Genomic DNA, 21199 nt, shown 5'->3' with positions numbered 1-21199 from the left:
TGCTAAAGAAAACTGCTACAGCGAGAAAAAAAAAAGAAAAAAAAAAACTATGCTATGGTTAGTTTCACCTCGTCGAAAGAGTCACATTTACCTCCGAGGACATCTCGACTGCGCACGTGAATGATCAATATTAAAATCAATACCATGAAGAAAGGGTTGCCAGGGTTGTTGTGCCCCCCTTAAGTTGAAATGAGATTTACGACCCTTGGCTTTCCCCTCGCTTCGCCTCCTTCTCCATTTGGGGCGCTTGACCCCTCCCCTCTGTGACCAACCACCCAATCCGCGCTCTTATCAGTCTGACATCAGCTCTGAAGTAAATTATACGCGTATATAACCATCTATACTTACTTTGAGAATGCTGAGTATCCTCCAAGCTGTGGTCCACTCCCTGTTTTGACTTCCCTCCCGGCGGACAAGTAGTCTAAAAAATGGCACCAAAGAAGGACGCTAAGAAGCCTGAGCCTGCCAAGAAAGCAGAGCCTGCACCTGCCCCCGCTCCCGCGCCCGCACCCGAGGCCCCACCTAAACCCGCAGCAGTAGATCTGTCCGGTGTGAAGGTAACGACATGACATCAAACAGATAGATGTGCAGTAAAAATTCACAATTTTTTTCCCTCAGACTTTAAAGTGGATTTATTTATTTACTTACTTACTTAGTCACTTAGCCTACTTACTTATTTCACGTTTAGCAAAAATAAAAGTTTTTGCAGTATTTACTAAATTACGAATGAGATTTATTTATTTATTTATTTATTTATTTTTGATAGTTCAGGTCCTGAATGCTGATTGGTTAATACATGATTCCAACTCTACCAAAATAATGTTTTGTTATTATTTACTTGTTAGGTAGCCTACATTAATTTGCATTTAATGAAGGAAAAAGTCCATTATATTTGTATTCTAAAGGCTCTAGGGTGGTATATCTTATGAAAATGCCTGCATTAAGATTGTGTTACACTTTATAGGCTAATTGCTTTCATTATGTGTTTTATGTAAGGACACTGTGTGTGTGTAATGCAGATTCAAATGGAGCTGTCATAAAAGTTTGAGCCATATATCTGAATGTACATAACCTAATTATCTGTTAAGTATATTATATCAGTTAATGAGTTAAATCATTATAAGCAGTTGCCTAAGGTTGTTCTGGGCCTGATGACTGGAGAAAATATATATTATTGGATGATTCAGCACCACGGATAGTTCTGTTTTTGTTCCCCTGCATAACTACAATCAAACGTAACACCCCTATTCTGATTGGCCCAGATAGGCAAAAGTGGAGTAGGTTCACATGGCCAAAAATGGAGCTCCTTGCTGTTCTGTAAGCAGCTGAGGGACTAAATTAAGCATGCCAAGATCTAGGACTCTCACTCTTCAGTTTTATATTAAAGCAGCTGTTTGTGAATGACTCACCTGTCATGACTCTGTTAGTGATGGATTTTCTCAGGTCCTGAAAATCATTCTGCATCTTCAGGCCATGCACATAGTCTCCCTGTTTAATGTTGTGGAAAATTCATTTGTATAACTGATTATTATTTTACAAAAGGGATATTTGCCAAATATATATTCTTTGCCTTAAATAACTAAACTACATAGTATAAAGCAGATTCAAATAGAGCTGTTACGAAATTTTAATCCATATGTTTAAATTTACAAAACACACTGATTTGTTAAGCATATTATATTATGTTTGACTTTTATTTTTGAATAGAATTAAAAGTACCTCTGTTTTCCTGCAGGTCGATTTCAACCAGGACCAGCTGGAAGGTGAGATTATTTTTTATAGGTTCCATGACCCTTGCTTTCAAATGTGTATTGAGTTTACATGGGTGCGGTGCTTAAAATAATGAAGAATAGAATAGGGAAAAAATCCTGCAGAAAGAAAATTAGTTATTAAATATCCTAACTAATTATAATATGCCTCTAGGCAGGAAGTTAATGGCACTGCACCAGTAATATTAATTCAAATGCTTAGAACATTTTAAGTGGTTTGAAGTAAGTGACCTGTGTCAAATTCCCAAAGAGCTCTGGAATTTACTTCTGTTGTGGAATAAAGGTCAAGCAGTTCTGTGCAATTTCACAGTTAATTTGCACCATTGTCCAGGCCTGCGTCTTATGTGGAAAATGTGGTTGTTGCTCAGTGAGAGGAGCTTTCAGCAGCCTGGGTGTGCGTTTCACTGCAGTCAGCATTCTGGCCTCACATGGTACTGCCTTTATATGGAGGGAGTTATATTCTTGGGAGAGCATATCAATTCCAAGACGACTCTTTGAATGTCTCCCCCCACTCCTGTCATGTCTTTGGTGGCAGCTGGTTTTGTGCGGAAATCAGATGACGCTATTAATTTTAGCAGATCACCTTCCAGTGAGCCAATAGACTCCTTGCCATGATGTCCATAGAAATAGTGAGCACTGATTATTATTCAGTCTGCTCATTTTAGACTTAAATTAGCTTAAATAACCACAATAACTATACATTTTATTTTTTTAAATGTTATAAAAAAATGAGACTAATCTGACCTATGGCAAACAACTTTGTCTTTATATGTACAGATTTAGAGAAAACTGAAATTGATAACTGACATCAAATCAGTAAAAAAAAAAAAAAAAAAAAAATTATCAAAGTTAATGGGTTTTGATGTTGTTAGGGCAGAAATGTCCTTACAAATGGGCAAACTTAATATTCAAATTTTACATTCAAATTGCCTCATAAAAGGTCATTTTTCAAAAAGGCCTAACTATAAGCCATTCATATGTTGATCACCAACAGGGTTAACTAAAACTAAAACCATTAAAAAGATACTTTAAATAAAATTGATGATCTAAAATAACTTGTTAAATGAAATACGATAAAAAGGAAATACTACGCACTTTCATGTACTTTAACCTGATGTAATAATAAACTAATAAAAATAATAAATATGAAAATAAAAAATAGACATTTAAAAACAACAAAAACTAATACAAATGACAAAAAAACACAACAAAATTACTAAAACTTTATCTAAAATTAAAAGCATAAAATAAAAAAAAATCTAGAAAATACAGAAAATATAGAAAAATAAAGTTCAGTAAACGGACAAATAATAATATGAGAAGTAATAGCAGCTTGCATATTAAAGGACTGTTTTTGTCCTGCTAAAATTACTGAAAGCAGCTGACAATGGAAGCCTTGCACATATAAGAGAAAAATGGGCACATCCACTCTTTAAAAATTAGGTGCAGTGTAATATAGTATAATTGCATAAACCAATGGTGTGACCTGTGGGCGGGATTATTGGTTTGATCAACCAATGGCAGAGAGGGATGTGTTCAGGAAACCTGTTGGAAACTAATGTGCACAGAAATGACACACTTCATCTTTGCCTAAAATAATCTCTCCACAATTCCAGATTACAGGGAGGCCTTCGGACTTTTCGACAGAGTTGGTGACAACAAAGTAGCCTACAACCAGATTGCAGATATCATGCGTGCACTGGGACAGAACCCAACCAACAAAGAGGTTACAAAGATCCTGGGCAACCCTACCGCTGATGGTGAGTGAATTTGTTTTCCTTTTTTTTTTTTTTAATTAGCTACTCCAAAAGTACCTCTAGTCAGCATTAGCACTGTCAGGAGCTTTCACCATGACATATTTCAGATTCCTGTTTCTTTAACTGTAATTGGTAGAAGGCTGGTGTGGTAACAGGTGCTTGCAGTGCATTGTTTCACTACATCTGCCCTCTGTGACCCCTTTCCTCACTTTTGACCCCGTTTCAGAAATGGCAAACAAGAGAGTCGACTTTGAGGGTTTCCTGCCCATGCTGCAGTTTGTCGTCAACAGCCCAAACAAGGCAACATACGAGGACTATGTTGAGGGTCTGCGTGTATTCGATAAGGAGGGCAATGGAACAGTAATGGGTGCTGAGCTGCGTATCGTCTTGTCAACACTGGGTAAGTGTCCAAAATGAATAGGCTTATTGCATTACCACTGCAGTTCCATATCAGTATCTTTGTTGGAAGTGGATTAATTGGAAACAACATGTGACCTGCACCATCCATCCATCTTTTTTTATTTTTATTTTCTTTTACCAAGAAACACTGAATCAATTGAATGTGAAAGGAAAGTCTCTGCTTTCTAATTATATTTATATCTCAGTTGTTCTCAACCTTTTTTGACCCTGATTTAAATTAATGTATATAAGTTTATTCAGTGATGTTAAGAATTTTTGAAGTGAATAATTTAGATGTTACCATTTATGGGTTACCATTTTTCAGTGTAGATGAGAACCTTTAATATCATAAAACATTTTGGCAAAATTACCTCTATAGATTTCAAAGAATTTTCAGACATTTTTGTCAGAATCAGGAGATTTATTCACAATTGTAATGTCTCTTTCAACATACCTTATTTTTTAATGCTAGAAATTATTACAAAATTTGAAAGTAAAGACTTTGTATATTCAAAATATTACAGAAAAAAAGAAAACTGAAAAAAACTTGTTTCCCACAAGCAGCCCATTGATACTTAAGAATAAATCATAGATCCGGTCAAATAACCAATATCAGATTTTAAATGCATTTTAATGCCATGCATCAGTATTTCAGTCTGTTTAATGACTTGACTAACCTATTTTCCTGTCTTTTTCTACAGGTGAGAAAATGACTGAAGTTGAGATCGATGCTCTCATGCAAGGCCAGGAGGATGAAAATGGCTGTGTGAACTATGAGGGTCAGTTAAAATCCTTTCTTTATCTCCCTGAACATTTATTAAATACAGTGAAATTTTTAATGATTGACCGATTTATAGGCATAATGTTTGTATTTTTGTACTTTAATTCTAATCCTATTTGATCTCACCATTCTGAACAGCTTTCGTCAAACACATCATGTCTGTGTAAGAAGTCGGAGTTGTGAGGAAACTGAAGCGTTTCTCCAGATTCCATGATGTCAGGACATCCACACAATGTTTCCAAACCAACTCAGAAATGGATAAAAGGGACACGGGATGTTAGTCATAAACAATTATTTTGTTATTTAAGTTTCCTATTTTTTCCACTTGACTCTTTTGTCCATTCTTGGATGCCATTCATATTTTTTCCATCTAATTTTCTTGGTGTTGTTCGTGCCGGGACAAGCCTCTCCGTAGCGGAACGGTTGTGAGGGGTGGGGGTGTAGGGGGGCATCATAGTTACACAAAAATAAAAACCACCCCTTGACCCCTCACTGCCTGGATCACAAAGTCAAAGGTGCTAAAAATACTGCCATTAATAGACTGGCTGCAAAACCTCCTTCCCCTTTCCCCAGAGTCTTAATTTATTTTTTGCCTCTGTCAATTCTCATAATAAACTTTTCACAAAGTATCAGCCTTGTTGTGATTAATGTTCTCATATTCAGCACACAAGGCAGAAAGGGAATGGATAGGTAAGTGGAACAGGTAGGCAAACACTACTGATCATTTAAATGGCATAGCAGAAGTAGACTTTAACTTAGGGCTGCAGGGGATTTAAAGGCAACATGAAACCATATTCACTATCCATTTTAGAGGATATTCAACAAGAAAAAACTTGAAGGTTTCCCTGAATAGAAGCTCAATGGTTTAAGGTTGATAAAAGCAAAGCCATACATATTATTCATGTAATTTTACTGTTGTTATGAATTATTTTTATTAAACATTTAATTTTTTGTTTGACAGTACAATAGTGTTATAACTTTAGTAACATATTTCCTTTTTGATTTGTAATTGAATTTAAAACATAATACTTAAATGTTTAATGTGACTTTTTTGTTATACTATTATTAATATTATTATTGCAGTTATATTGAATGGTTTCCATAAAAAAATGTGAATGTGACCTGAGACAACTGAAATGGAGAGATTTTTTAAACAGTTAGGATGTGTTTCTCATCATATCCTGATGCTACAATTGATTGTAATTTTATCAGACATGCTAAGAAAAGTCAGAAATCTATAAACTATCTGTAAACACTAATTTCAAAACATGAGGCCTGCAACAAACTATTAATAATGAAAAGTTTATAAATGACAGTTCCGTTTAAAGTGAGTTACCACAGTTAAGGAGCAGGTTTTTTTTTTTTTTTTAATTCACAATTTCCACTTACCTATTATGTACCATAACATGGCCTGTAAGGAGTCAGTAATAACACAACCATAAATCATTACACATTTCACAAGCACAAAGTCTGAAGAAGAAGAAAAAACAGATCACACTAATGTTTTGTTGATTTTCTGTATTTTTATTGTCATAACTGATAAGGGCATTTATAATCTGTATCATACCAACAGGAGAAAAACTGCGTACATCTAAGTGACCTTTTAAATACATTTACAGCAGCTGAGGGAATCAGGGAAAGGGAGGGGCCGAGAAAACACAGAAGCCTACGAATGACAGCTGTTCTAGAGGAAAAGGGCCAGGGGAGAACCACAAATGACGAGAGAAAATATACTGGAGTACTGTGTTCAAACAGATGCAAGCGGAGTGAGTATCCTTCATAATGTTTTGATTTCTTTGTTTCTTTTTCCACTTCCTAAGAAAGAAAACTAAGCATCCAAGCAGGAATCAGCAAACAAACACAGGGCCTAACACACTGACAAAGTCCCAAGGAGCTGTTCCCTACATTTAAGAATCAAATGAGGGCCACAGCACCACCAATCCGTTCCCATCTCGACTCTGAAAAATGGCGGTACGGTTCACACCTCAAGACTTTGAGCAAATTTGAGCAGATCTTCCATGATTCATGTATACCTGGAGCCCTTGAAAGTCTTTGCGTAACCATAACATCATCATTTTGTGTGAATTGAAGCACGAATCTGCTTAAACTGTGTACCGACAAAGATCCACGGAAGCAACGTTTTCTTAACGACAGCGAAGGCAGAGGTGCGCTCATCCGAAATAATGTACAAGCTAAACATCTACAAAACATGATGTGTTCATTTTATTCAATGTTTCAATAACTTACTAAAATCCCTTGAAATAGAAAATAGCCTCTTTTGTGTACTAGAATACATGCTCGTCATACTATCTAGGTTTTCTTTTTTTTTTTTTCAAATGCAGTTGTACAGGTATAAGTTATTGAAGGAGTAATCATTTCTTTTTTCGATTGAGCATTAGATGTTGAGACAAAGAGCTGGCATATTTATAAATATATTCCCTTATAATGTATACCGTGTTTGATCGTACGTGACTCGCAGTTGAGATGTTGAAGAGTCCATGCACTGAATGGGCAAAATAACACGTGCAGCATGAGATCGGCGCGCCACATTCCTGTATATAAAAAATTCCGATCGACTGACTTTTACGCAACACACCTGACGCTGACCCTAAACCAGCTTTTGAGGCCACTGTCTGTACGCAACCATAAAAAGTCACATGTAACATGGGTAATAAAAAGCACTGGTACCTCTCTAGCTACGTCGTTATTCAATAAAATGAACAAAAATAAAATCAAATAAAACAGATACAATTTTTTCCATTTCCGATAGTCACGACAGGGTTCTGCGAGATTGTTGGTTGATGAAGAGGAAAGTGTGAATATGAGAAGTGAATCTGTAGTGTTCCATAAATACCAGAGGGAGGAAAGGTGAACTGTGACACCACTGAAGGGGACTACTGTAGACGTTTTGGGGGATTCACAAGCCTTGTTTGGCCAGGGCGGCGGTCACATCATCGGCCAGCGTGGCCAGCTGTGGCGACTCCAGCATGTTGATGCTTCCGGACGAAGACATGTGGCTGTGCCGGTGAGGGGAGGTGCCGCCTGACAGCCGGAGTGTCTCGATCACAATCTCCGCCCCGTGATCTACGCGTGCTTTAGCCACATCACGGAACATCAGCTTATGGCTTTCGATTTAGCAAGCAGGAAACAGGAAGTCGGTAACGGTCACTTAACATGACTTCCTGTATGATGTAGGATGGGAAGAACTCACCTGTACATGTCCTCCTCCGGGTGTATGGTGGGCGTTTTCCAGGGAGCCCACCTTTGCATGGGCTTTTTCTCTGAAGTCCAGCTTCACACTCTCAATGCGCACATTACCACCACCTGAGACACAGACAGAGTCATAAAAGAGCCATTTAATCAATTTCTAATTTCTCTCCTGGACAAACAACTTGACTTTTTTATTAAAGTAAAGATCTAAACCACAGTTTTAAATGTTTTTTAATATTTTTGAAAAAAAGTCAGTACAAAACATACAGTTAAAACAGAAAAAGATTGTGAAATATTATTACAATTTCAAGTAACTTTTTTTCTATCTAAATATATTTTAAAATTAATCTATTTCTGTGATGGCAAAGCTGAATTATTAGCAGCTATTAATCCAGTCTTTTAAGCAGCTATTAATCCAGTCTTGAGTGTCATATGACTGTTTTGTTGGTAATGATTCTTTTTTTATTATTATCAATGCTAAAAACTTTGATAACTTTAAGACCAGTTGCTTTTGTGTGTGTGTGTGTGTGTGTGTGTGTGTGTGTGTGTGTGTGTGTGTGTGTGTGTGTGTGTGTGTGTGTGTGTGTGTGTGTGTGTGTGTGGAAAACGTGATACATTTTTTCAGAGTCCGTTGAACAGAATGTTCCAAATAACATATATTTCAAATATAAATCAGTTTTTAATCCTTTTTATAAATGTAAAATATAATGCAATATAATGCTTTTACTGACTCCAAAATTTTGAACAGCAGTGTATATTTTCCAAAACATGAAAGTATATAAACAGTATGTTCTTTGAAATACAATAGCAAAAATTACATGAAATTGAAATGATGCTTTTTTTTAATCACTGTCAGCTGTTCATTACTGGAAAGAGCCTGCAAGATTTTTATAGCTGAAAATTTCACCTTTTATAAATTTGCAGTAAAAAAAAAAAAAAAAAAAAAAAAAAAAAAAAAAAATAGTTTCAAATTCGAAATGGGTTTGGCGGTGACATTAAAAACTTAACCACAAGATGGCACTGTTGTATCATCCAATAATCTAGCTCGGGTTTTCCATGCTTTAAAAGCAACCTGCATGACATTACAAATTTCCAATTTGCAGTTAAAATTTCTACAACTCCTTGGTATGCTCACCTGGCCTGTGGCGAATGTTGTCCAGTGATCCACACTTGGAGGTCACATGACTAAGATCAATCTTCTTAGACTGAATTTGAACCTGTGAGAAACACCGTAAATTGAGAACAAAATATAAAACATAGACTGGATATTAAATGCAAGGAGTTGCCCAGTTCTTCTTCACATATGATGATGCAATGTAAAAAAAAAACAACACCAACAACAAAAAAAACAGCTTTGCCTAAAAAAAGTACTGAGCAATAATTGATGAGCTAAACAGTTAAAAGTCACCCGAGAACTACTCCACAGCTAAACACATAAAAATGGTTAGCTGAGCTGCAAATCAAGCAGAACTAATCCATATGCTGAAGATGCCACAACATTAAGAAAACCAACAACTGCAATGAACCGCACAAATACAGCATCAGATCACTGAATCAAATGACAGACATTCGGCTTATTAGAAATTCATGGCAAAGAATCAGTGGGTAGATTCCGGTCTATTTGGACAAAAAAAAGCCAAATTTCAGTTATTTCAGAATGTTAAATAACTGTTCTAACTCAGGCCCTTGATAAATATAGATAGATGTCTTTCATTTCTGTTGCATAAAAGTGATCTAGGCCACTTAATCTAAACTAAACAGACAGCATAAGTAATGTTTTCTGGAAACCAAACCCATAACCTTGGCGTTGCTAGCGTCCTGCTCTACACAGTGTGCTCATTATAGCTTTGTTGTAATAGTCACTCACAGTGAAGGGAAAGAAAAGCAAATCTGATTGAAGTACAGACATGACTCAGCATATACCAGCTCTGACATTTAGAAAACACTGGTCAAGACATTTCTGTTGGCAATATGCACAATCAGAAACAACGGAGAGACCACACCTCTGTCCCAAAACCTAGTGAGCTGACTATGTAATATGACAGCCCTTTGGGATTTTTTAGGCATAATTATACTACTGCCTTTGTCAAATTGTGAGGCAGCATTGTATTTATCCTTTGCAGCAAAAGCAATCCCATAAATGCACTGCAACATGCTTAGTTGAGAAATAAAATGAGAGAAATGTCAATTATTAATATTAATCAATGTCGAAAATTATTACTAAAATACTTCAATCTAATTCAAAATTGAATATTGTGACACTGAAGACTGGAGTAATGGCTGCTGACTATTCAGCTTTTCCATCACAGGAATAAATTACATTTTAAAATATATTTAAATAGAGAACAGCTATTTTAAATTGTAATAACACTTCACAATATTTCCCTTTTTACTGCATTCTGTGATTAAATGAATGCATCCTTACTTCTTTCAAAATATCAAACTAAATAAAATGTTAAACTGTAGTGTACATAACAGACATACAGTTATTAGGATCCAGACAGCAAGGCAGCTCACTAGGTTTTGGAACAAAACCCAAAAAGTAAGTATAATACAGAAGACCTTGAAACCTAAAGAAAATGAGAGTGAGAGCAAAACGGTAAATATATCAATTAAATTTATAAATTAACATAATATTTCTCAAACAGAGATATATTGAAAAGAAGAGTTGATGATAGGTCAACATCAAACACCTGCATTACAGTCTACAAATATATACATATGGCGTGTATATATTTTCACATGATGAACAACAAGAAGGGACTTCAGTTTTGTGGATTAGCCCATATACAGATTTTCCATATTATATCGAATGTGTGTGGGCATTAAAGACAGTCTGCATATATATTATGTTTGATTCTGCCATGTTATGCAATTTGACGTATCTGTAGCATTGAGCATCCAGTGCAGCAGAAATGTGTCCGGAAGTTGGAAAAGGGTCAAAAACGGTGGAGGTCTACTTGGCTTTGGAAAAGAAGGAGAGACGGCCATAGGGAGAGAGGAAGCAGTACATACATTGCCTCCACAGGGCGAAGGCTTGAGATTATCCTTGGATTTGCACTTTGATTGTACGTTACTAAAGTCCAGCTTCTTGTTTAAAATTTGAATCTAGAAAAATACAAAGATATGTGGCTCTTTTAATGAAGATGGAAACACACGCACATACAGCTGCTAGCCATGCATTGGTGAGACAGATCAGTATTATGCGGTTAGATGGCAACCTATAACCTGATCCCTGTGTCGATGTGCTCACAGCACCTGCAGCCAAAAATCAACCAGTCGATAAAAGTGAAGCACTGACGAAGCAACAATGTTTAGCAAAGGTCAACTTTATGCAAATGTACAGCAACACAATGCGGTGACTACCAATCCACAGTGGAAATAAATGTCTGAGATACAGAGATGTCGTGATTTAATCACTGTCAGCATGAACACCCCTTAAGGGTTAAACTGCCGCTGTACTCATTGTTGACACTCTTTCCAACAGTTAGACCCCCATATGCCGCATCAACACAAATAAGAAAAGCTTTTACTTATTTCATGCTAATTAATGCTGAAAGTTTTTCCATTTAGTGGAAGCATCACACTGGAGGGCTGAGTTGATGAACACAGAGATAATTCCAGATAAACATTACAAAATTTAATTAACTGTAGCGTGTAAAACTCTCCCTCGTCCTAACGCCTGCAAGTGTCAGCTTGACTTCTTGTTGGGGTCCTGATTAGCAACATTTTCAAGAATCCCCAAGAGATCGAACTGTTAAATATGGATTTTGCGAGTCACTCTACAAGTCTCACTAATTGGTGACAAAAAAGTATAATAACTTTTCATTTACATTTTAACATAATAGTGTATGTTAACCAAGACCAGTCCAAAGAAAACGAATAAATAATAAAACTAAAAGATAATAGATGCCTTTAAAATATATATACACACATTTATATAAAATATACCATAATAAATATAACATAATATGTAAATTACTGCCCAAATCAAAAATATAGCTAATAATAAAAATAGATTATTTTATAATATTTATAATATTATATATTAAATAAATATTTGTATAAATAATTATTTAAAACACATAATTAGGTTAATATGTAATATAACATTACATATAACATAATATGTAAATTCATGACCAATAAAATATAATGAAATAAAATAAGCTAATAATTAAAAATAGATTATTTTATGTTTATATAAAATCTGTGTTCTTGATAAAGAATTATGAAAATATAAGTGAAATGGCATGCCATTTTCCTGTGAGGACAGTAAATTTATTTGCAAAAAAAAAACGTACAATTGGACCTTTAGAAGAATACAAGTAGCCTCTCCGATATAATGTGTGTAAGAATAAGGAAAATCATTTTTATGAATCAGTCTGTTTGAAGTACAGTCTATAAAGGCTAACTGTACTGCAGTCAATCAGACAGCCGAGCCAAACAATAACATCTGACACATCATCTGATGCACAATCCATTTAGCTGTTACTGCAGTGGAACAGAAGTGTTCAACAGTGCACTCACTACCAAATTGTAGCATGCTTTTAACTGGACTCAGCTGTTTTCAAAGACAGTGTTAATTTATTAGGGAATAGGGATTTGGACCTGGGCTGGTTCAGAAAGCAGGTCAAAGTAAACAACTGTAGTCAATTTTACTGAAATCTCTTGAACACACACACTTTCACACATATCAGTCTACAGAGAGACTGCAAACCTGAATGAGGTGCACATAATATCGACGCAGAATGGCTGAACAAAGCATAGATGATGACCCTTCTTGGAGAGAGACAGCTGCACTGGAGCCAGAGAGACCGTCTGTGTTTGGTCTCCAGAGATACACGAGTAATGAAAATTCTCAACTCCACATACACTCTTCAAGCTAGCACAAACACACACACACATACAGATGTTGTTAAATGTGTCATATAATCAGGAATCCATGAACCTGAACAGTGGTTATATAGTGGTCATATTGTACGATCTAAAGGGAATGTTACTCTGCAGAACTAATTGGTGACAAAATAGTTACTTTTTTCTCTTTACATTTTAAAATAATACAGTGTGTGAATTTATGACCAGTAAAAATAAAATTAAATTAAATTAAATTAAATTAAATTAAATTAAATTAAATTAAATTAAATTAAATTAAATTAAATTAAATTAAATTAAATTAAGAAGTTACATTTTAACCACAACACTCATCAAGTCTCAAACAGACTCTTTTTTTTTTTACTGTATTTTTCTGTTTTTAAACTGAATTCTGATAAATAATTTCTTAAATTACTAAGATTAATACTAAAATTTAAGAAAAGACGATGATACGATCTCAACAGGAAAGTCAAAATGGTACATGTTGTATGAAATAAATATCATAATTACATTCAAAATAAAAATATATAACATTGTTTGTTATCATGAAAAAACACTGTAAGGAGGAAAAGAAAACAGGTATGACAACCTCAAAATCACTTTCTTAAAATGATACATTTAATGATAAAGTACACATTATTATAAATTTGATCTGTAAAGTAAAAAGATTTCAGATTTGTTGGAAAGAGAACAGATGCAAATATTCACTTAACACAGCTCTAGAGTTGATGCAGCTTTTAGATATTTTAGAATATTAATCTAATGAAAGGTTCTGACATTATTAAACATGCACATGCTTTTCGAGTTTTCAGACCGTCCCTGTCCGCTTCAATGGCTCTCAGTAGACATATTATATCATTAAGGCACAGACAGGCACAGCACTCTTACCCAGTCTCACCCTTGGGCAAACACAGACTGGCAGTGGCCGCCACATGCCTATTCAACCCTGAGAGATTGTGGCTCACGTCACTGTCTCTTAGACCTGTTCCATGAGTGACTATGCTGGGGAGACACCCGCTGTCATCCAGGGGTGAGGGAGCATTTGGGCCCAGACAGATTTAGACCATGGCAGAGGTTATACAACACGCCGCTCCTCAGGGTGTCCTGAGTGCCCCAAAATGAACTCCAAAGCCATTTTCCCTAGATCATTCATCACAGTCTACAGGACTCAGGAGGACCAGACAAACTACTGACAAACTTAAAAAGTGATGATGACTACATGGTTGCTTTTAAGTATTTTTAGTCATTGCTTACAAGGGCTAACAATCTATTCACTCTCTGACCTTTAGAATTCATTTGCCCTTTAGAATTAATTTAGAATAAAATTAACTTTTTACTAATGTACTTTTAAATTCAACATGAAATCAAAGTCTTATACACTGTATTAAGAAAACATAACTGTCAAATATATTTTAAACTCCACTAAAATTATAAATGGACTAAATGTGGGGAGGAGTAAGTAAAAAATAAGATAAAAATAATACACCCTAAATAGAAATGTTATCAAACAAATTCTTTAAAAAAAACATTTATTATATATTATTTATTATTATATTATTATATGTTTTTAAAACATTTTTAAAAACATATAATAATATGTAAAGATTTTCCAAGTACAATCATTTAATGATAGAAAAAATCCAGCCCTGTCCAACATTTTCCTTGAAATCTTACACACTGTCTCTAACTCCACAAACAAACAAATTACTCCAATGTCCCTTTAAGTCGTTCCTCATAGTTTCTCACTGCAGTCTTCCACCCCAGTAACGTCACAATCTCCCACTCCTCTGGCTGATGAAATCCTTTTCTCTGCACCGCTGCACTCTGCCACAAGCCAGACATAAACATGTCACTCCAACACACAGCCTACACCCTGGTCATTACTGCAAGCTTGCATGAAATGCCCTAAAAACACAAGGGGTGTTTACATCAAGAGCCTGTCCCCATCGTCCCATCTGAACTCTATTCAACCCGGAAAACAAACAACCCTGGTTCATATCTCTATGTGCATTTATATGTGTATCATTTTGAAGTTTCCACAATCCCGGAATGCAATCCAGTTGTTCTACAACCCACTACAATCCAAGAATTCCAAAAGAGAGTTCTGTAATAGGCCAGTCTATCAAGCATTTCCCTAAGGGAAGCAAAATACTAAACACTGTCACACAAATATCACATTACTTATTTTTCAGTACTTAGGTGAAACTTAATGCCAATTGACAGTATTAAAATGTATATAATTAAATTTGAATTCATATTTAAACTACCATCCAAAAGTTTAATTTAATCTTTTTGAAAATGTCAATTTTTCTTACCAAGGCTGCATTTATTTGATCAAAAATACAATATATATAAAAGTATTAATTTCTTTTAAAAAAATCTTACCGACCCATACTTTTGAATGTTAGTGCATATATTAATGAAAAAACATTAATAATGTAAGAAAATTGAATAATTGAAATAATGTAATTGAATCTACCTGCCATATAATGTTTTTTATTATTATTTACTGACAGCACTAATATTAATTTATAAGAAATAAATAGCTATGGTTTGATGACAGGTAACATGTAATATATTTTATGTAAAGAATGTTCTATCAAATGTTGCTAGTTTAGATATTAAAATGAATACATAATAGGAGGTAAAGTTTTGGAGCAAGTTTTGTTCCTTGTCATGAGAATAAATGCCATGTCATAAGAATACATTACCTTCTAGTCAGGCATGGAACAAGTCAATCTAAGACAAGTGAACATTAGTATGCACACAGTGAATTAATATATGCGGACACAAGGCAATAGTGATGAGTGTGAGACACAGTAAAGCACACTTGAAAGGACAGTGTGCCCACAGGGGACAGAATCGACCCTGAAGGAGCAGAACAACAGCAAGAAAGCCAGATGGGGAGGGGAAAAGTGAGTGGATAGTTAGCATTTGGACTTGCCTGGCCCCCCTTGGGCTGGTACTTGATGTTGTCAATAGAACCGATCTTGGATTTGACGTTCTTGAGGTCAGGCAGTGGCTGGTTAATGATGCGCAGCTGTTTGGGTGTAGTCGCCGGGGATTTTGGAGGTGTTCGGATGATGGCCACTTTCTTTTCCTGGGACAGCAGGCTGAGAGATTTGGGGGTTCCTGGAGTGTGGGGGGTGCCTGGAGTACGGCAGGAGTAGCTGGGAGGGGTTCCAGGGGTGATGGCTGTGGACCCGGGTGTGCGGGGTGTGGATGTGCCACTGCGGGCCGAGCGGGACCGAGCAGTCTCTACGCCTTCAGTGGAAACACAAATTATCAGTTTAGATGCTAGGAATTAGGAAGTCCAACATCAGCAAACGTGTGTGAAGATGACTTCAAATACATAAAACATAAAATATACAGTGGAGTCCATTGGTGAAAATGCTCCTGTTTTGCTTTTTTCTAATTTCATACTTTTCATTTATTTCAAGTTTTATAACCAGCATTACAATTTAAGAGAAAACAACCGCAACACTGCATTAGATACTGAGACTTGTTTTCAGAAATGTTTTTTTTTATGTACATTGATTTATCATACAATTTTTTAAAGATATTATTTCTTTTATTCAGCAAGGATCCATGAAACTGATTGAAATTGAAAGTAAAGACATTTATGAAGTTACCAAAAAATAAATAACAATCTACTTAACTTTCATTAAAGAACCTCGGAAAAAGCATCAACATTCCCACAAAAATATATAACTGTTTTCATTATTAATAATAAGAAATCTTTGTTGAGCACCAAATCAGCATATTAGAATGATTTCTCAAGGATCGTGTGAAATTTAAAATGCATTCAAACAGAAAATAGTTACTTTAAATGGTAATAATATTTCCCAAAATTACTGTTTTTATTGTATTTTTGATCAAATACATGTGGACATGCTGAGCATAAGAGGCTTCTTTCAAAAACTCAGAGACTACACATTTTTAAATAAATATTATATGTAATATAAAAAAATGGAAATATTATATTTAATATTTGGTCTAACTACAGATTTTTTCACTTGCTTTGTATAAATTACAATTTTTAATATAATTAAAAACTTACGCAATGTTGCTTTTCAAGCAAGTGTATATTGTTTTAAAGACTTTTAGATCGTTTTACTGGAAAACAAGTGCTCCAGACTTTTGGTCCCCACTGTAGATGATGATGTATACACACATTTTTGATGGACTTGGAATGGCACAAACACATAGTTTAGAACAGTGTTTATACTCACATGCATAATGAAAAAGGCAAGTGTAGACAAAAACGTGGGGGGAAAAAATCCTTATGTATAACAGTGCCTATAGAAAGTATTCACCCTTTTTGAATAAGTTACATGAGTGGAACATTGTGGTTTTAATGCTGTAACTAAATGTGTATTGGAGATGAATAACTTAGGGACTGATACTCTATACCTGTCATACTATGAGACCTGCCTGTCCTGTGCTCTGCTTTGACTTCAGTACGGAACGCTACAGGAGGAGGGGAAGAGAGTGGGTGAGTATATAGTGAGTATGAGTTAAAGAAAGTTGGTAGATACGGAAGCAGAGATTGAACATGTCTGAAAATATATCCAAATAAGTCCAAAGAACTTCAGAAACACTTCAGATTCTTCAGGTACCTAAAAAAAGTTTAGATTAGTGCTTCTCCTTTTATTAATTTTGCAGTGCATACTGGCTTTTGTGAAAGAATACGCAAATAAAAACCATGCAATATTGAAAAAATGACTTATCAAATATACTAGCATAATCAAAATCAGTGATAACGTCTAATCGTTGTCAAATATTATTACATTATGTGGCTGTACTTTACTTTTAATAAAAAATAAAGATGCATATTGCTTATCTGCTGGTTATTTTTTTATTTTATAATCCACGTTACTTCAGTATCATGTTTAGATGTCATGATGTGCATTAAGAAACCTTGTTAAGTAAAAAAAAGAATAGTTTTTTGTCATAGTAATTTGTCTCAAACAAAAACAAATCAAAAGATGTCTGATTCAATATAAATTTTTTAAAATCACTATTTTTTTATTTCTATCTATAGAGATAGAATCAATAAAAAAATATAGAGATTTTACAGGTGCATGAGAATGCCTCTTACATGTGGGCCTGCGTGGTGCTGTGGACCCAGAGCTGGTAATGGAAGTGGAGCTCTCCTCATGATCAGCCATTTGTGGGCGGCGAGTTAGTATGGATGCTGGCCGTGGAAGGGACGACCTTTTCTCTGGGCTCCGAGAACCACCATCCTGAGGACAGAGTCATTAATCCTTGATTGAATCATGGTGAACTTAATGGGATAGTTCACCCCCAAATTAAAATGTACTCCCCCTCATGTCATTATTTGGAATTTAACATTTTTTCTTCCAATTAACAAAATTTGATGGAAAATACCTCTCTATAATTCATAACACTTGCAGATTTGCAACAACATGAGGTGAGAAAATCATTCATTTTCACTATTAGGTTAACAAATTTTAGGAAGGTTTCCTCTTTGGAAAGTTCTTAGTTAGTAATGTTCAGAAGCAAATAGTTTTCCAAAACATCTCGCTCCCTGCTTACCTTTACAGCATATGAATTTAGTGATACTTGTGGGCCCGCTGAGGAAGGGCGGGGCTCATAAAGATCTGCCTCCACCAACGGGCTCCTTTTATTGAAGGAGCTGGCCGAGTTCGGCCGGGCTGGCAGCAAAGCCTCTGCCCAAATTTTAGAAGTGGGGATCTTTGTTAATGTTGTGGGATTGGAGGTCTATGATGAGAGGAACACGGACAGATGAGCCATTCATGCACAGTGAAAATGAAACCAAAAACATGAGCAGAAAATGGTATGAAAATCAGCATGACAGCATGTTTAACCAAACGAAATGAACAACATCTGACCACACATTTGGGGATAAAAGGGCATTTACCAGAATGCATAACTACTCAGGAATTAAAAATAAACAAGCACAAAAAGATGAAAATCTCTATTTTCTTTAATGTTGTATTAGTACATGGACCATTAAACTGCCTGGGGAGGGCACTATGTCTCATTTTAAGGTTGAAGGAAATGAGGCAAAAAGGTCATGCAAACTTGTAAAAAAACACAAATCAGATAATATGAGATGGGATGAGCAGGCAATACAAAGAGTGGAAACCAGGGAGGCATCTGAGGTGCAAAGAGGCTATACTGTATGTATTGTATATATTGAATTATTTTCAATTCATCATTGGTACCACAAAAAATATGGCGTAACTAATGACAAAATGAATAACAGGACAGAGTGTAGTTGTCAGTGTAATTTGATGTGTGTGACGTTCTGAATTTAATTTTAAAAACAAATACACCAAAATAGCCTTTTATTATTAATAATTACTGTTATTTCTGAGCACTTGAGCTGATCTCTAGTACATAGACTGGACTATCTATTGACAACCTGTTTTAATTGGGATCATCATATTTGTATATGACTGAAATCTAATTTGATGCTTACAGATGCTCTGTCTCTGGAGTGCCTGGCCACACTGAAGGGCAGTCGACCATCTGCAGACACTGCAAAGATAAAGAGAAAAAGAGAGGCTGAGGATGATAAAGAGAAGAAATACATACTATGACCATGACCACTGAGTTATATGCTCTCCAATGAAAATAAAACAAACTGAACATTACACACAAGCAAATACACAGCAAATGCAAACCTGTATACAAAAGCAGCCACATGTGCTTGACATATAGTCTGATTTTTCTTTAAAAAGCCTTTTTATAGTTATTTTGTAAAACTGAAGTGTGCAATGTAACAGCTATGACTTGTCGAACAGATAGTCCTGCCTCAAACAGGAGTTATGTTGAGTTAATGTTGCTAAGTAAGCTGGTCAGATGTTCCAACTAACAAAAGAAAATGTTCTGAAAGTGCCACAGAACCACAGTTTTTAACTTTTCAAGCAAATCAACATACAAATTGCTTACTTGTAGTTGTCCCTGAATATTAAACTGGGATTTTTGATTCATTTATGTTTTTAAGACTTAACCACCATCCGGATATTTTTTTAAATGCCCAAGCCAAGGTACTTCTAATTGGGCTATATCGGATCAAAAATGAAACTGATCATTACCCTCAGCTAAATATTTTGTAGCTACTGGAAAGCTCTCCTCTGAAACTACTTGGCACAGAATAACAGAGAATTTGAAAATGAACTGTTACATAAAACGCTGTTCAGTAAAGTCTAATTGGGGGATTTGCAGCAATGTATCAGATGTCCAACATAAATTCAAGCACAGTTCCCAGAAATCTAACAGTGGAACTTTATTATGGCACAGTGAATTCCTTTCCTCCAGATTTGTCTTAACTGAGCGCCCAGAGCTCACTCAAACCACCAGTTGCCTGGCAACCAGTCCAATTGGTCCCTGAATGTTGTATGCAACAGAATAGAAATGTTACAAAAGGAAAGGAAATAGTGATTACTCTAAGCTGCACCTCATAAATTGTCTAACACATTTAAGTCAAAAGGATATCCTTTAAAATTAACACACAGACAAACACACAAAGTGATTGAATGCACCACATTTTCACAATATTCAATAAGCAGTGCCACTTTGAAAAGAAAACTAAGAGTGAATAAGCGGGAAACTAAAAGAGAACACATGCAGGCAACAAAAAGAAAGGTCAAGCTATAAGAAAATGAAAACATTATAAGCAAAACAATTGAATAAAACACCAGTGAGCCTCATTACAAACACTGCATGAACATACAACTTGCGTAACTTATACAATTTGCTATGTAAAATACATAAAAAGAAAAACCAATCAAATAGACAAGCATCACTCTTAAAAACAACATGCCAATTCCCATGTTTGCCAGCCACATTGCAAACAGCTTGTGACAGAGTTCACCTGTGGGTTTCCGCTTAACACACGCGTGATGTTGGGTAGGTCTAGGGTGCCTTACTGTAGCCTTTAAAACACTCTTCCGGGAAGGCGAGCACGTCTGAATATCAGATTTTTTTGTGAGCTCAGCCTTCCTAATCACAGCTACAAGAGGGAGACACAGAATCAAGGACAGGCACAACAGCAGTGCAACACAGGATGATAGGAGATACAGTCAAATAATGTTTCACTAAAACACTAATTTAACAAAGATGTAATGAAAAAAACAAATATAAAATTTAATTGAAATTCGGAATAATCTACCTACTGTAAAATCACATGCACTTCATAGGTTTAGTTAAATCTGACACTCTGTTGTCTCAAAAAATAATAATAAAATTAAAGTAATACAAAGTTTTAGATTGTACAGGTCCTTCTCAAAAAATTTGCATATTGTGAAAAAGTTCATTATTTTCCATAATGTAATGATAAAAATTAAACTTTCATATATTTTAGATTCATTGCACACCAACTGAAATATTTCAGGTCTTTTATTGTTTTTAATACT

At 35.3% G+C, this 21199-nt stretch overlaps 2 protein-coding genes across 17 annotated transcripts in view; one reads left to right on the top strand and one right to left on the bottom strand.

Moving 5' to 3' along the window:
• The first annotated feature begins 331 nt into the window (after positions 1-331).
• Positions 332-5335, top strand: LOC109095766 (myosin, light chain 1, alkali; skeletal, fast). The gene is made up of 6 exons (XM_042731729.1): positions 332-557; positions 1736-1763; positions 3386-3529; positions 3753-3926; positions 4627-4704; positions 4845-5335. The coding sequence occupies exons 1-6, from the start codon at positions 429-431 to the stop codon at positions 4871-4873; spliced, it is 582 nt and encodes a 193-aa protein (XP_042587663.1). The 5' UTR covers positions 332-428; the 3' UTR covers positions 4874-5335.
• An 874-nt stretch (positions 5336-6209) lies between these two features.
• Positions 6210-21199, bottom strand: part of LOC109057072 (microtubule-associated protein 2-like) — a 109624-nt gene continuing 94634 nt past the window's right edge. For 13 of the 16 annotated variants that reach the window (XM_042731712.1, XM_042731716.1, XM_042731720.1 and 10 more), the window contains 9 exons: positions 20659-20796; positions 19261-19319; positions 18351-18536; positions 17893-18037; positions 17205-17261; positions 15736-16055; positions 9052-9133; positions 7918-8030; positions 6210-7839 (listed from right to left, as the gene is read on the bottom strand). In XM_042731712.1, coding sequence (XP_042587646.1) covers positions 7624-7839; positions 7918-8030; positions 9052-9133; positions 15736-16055; positions 17205-17261; positions 17893-18037; positions 18351-18536; positions 19261-19319; positions 20659-20796 — 1316 coding nt within the window. In that variant the 3' untranslated portion in view covers positions 6210-7623. The remainder of the gene's footprint in view (positions 7840-7917; positions 8031-9051; positions 9134-15735; positions 16056-17204; positions 17262-17892; positions 18038-18350; positions 18537-19260; positions 19320-20658; positions 20797-21199) is intronic. The other 3 variants (XM_042731714.1, XM_042731715.1, XM_042731718.1) reach the window with 3 other exon arrangements.

Source organism: Cyprinus carpio, chromosome B9, assembly GCF_018340385.1.
Source record: "Cyprinus carpio isolate SPL01 chromosome B9, ASM1834038v1, whole genome shotgun sequence".
Taxonomy (NCBI): Eukaryota; Metazoa; Chordata; class Actinopteri; order Cypriniformes; family Cyprinidae; genus Cyprinus; species Cyprinus carpio.
This window is presented reverse-complemented; position numbering and strand designations above follow the sequence as displayed.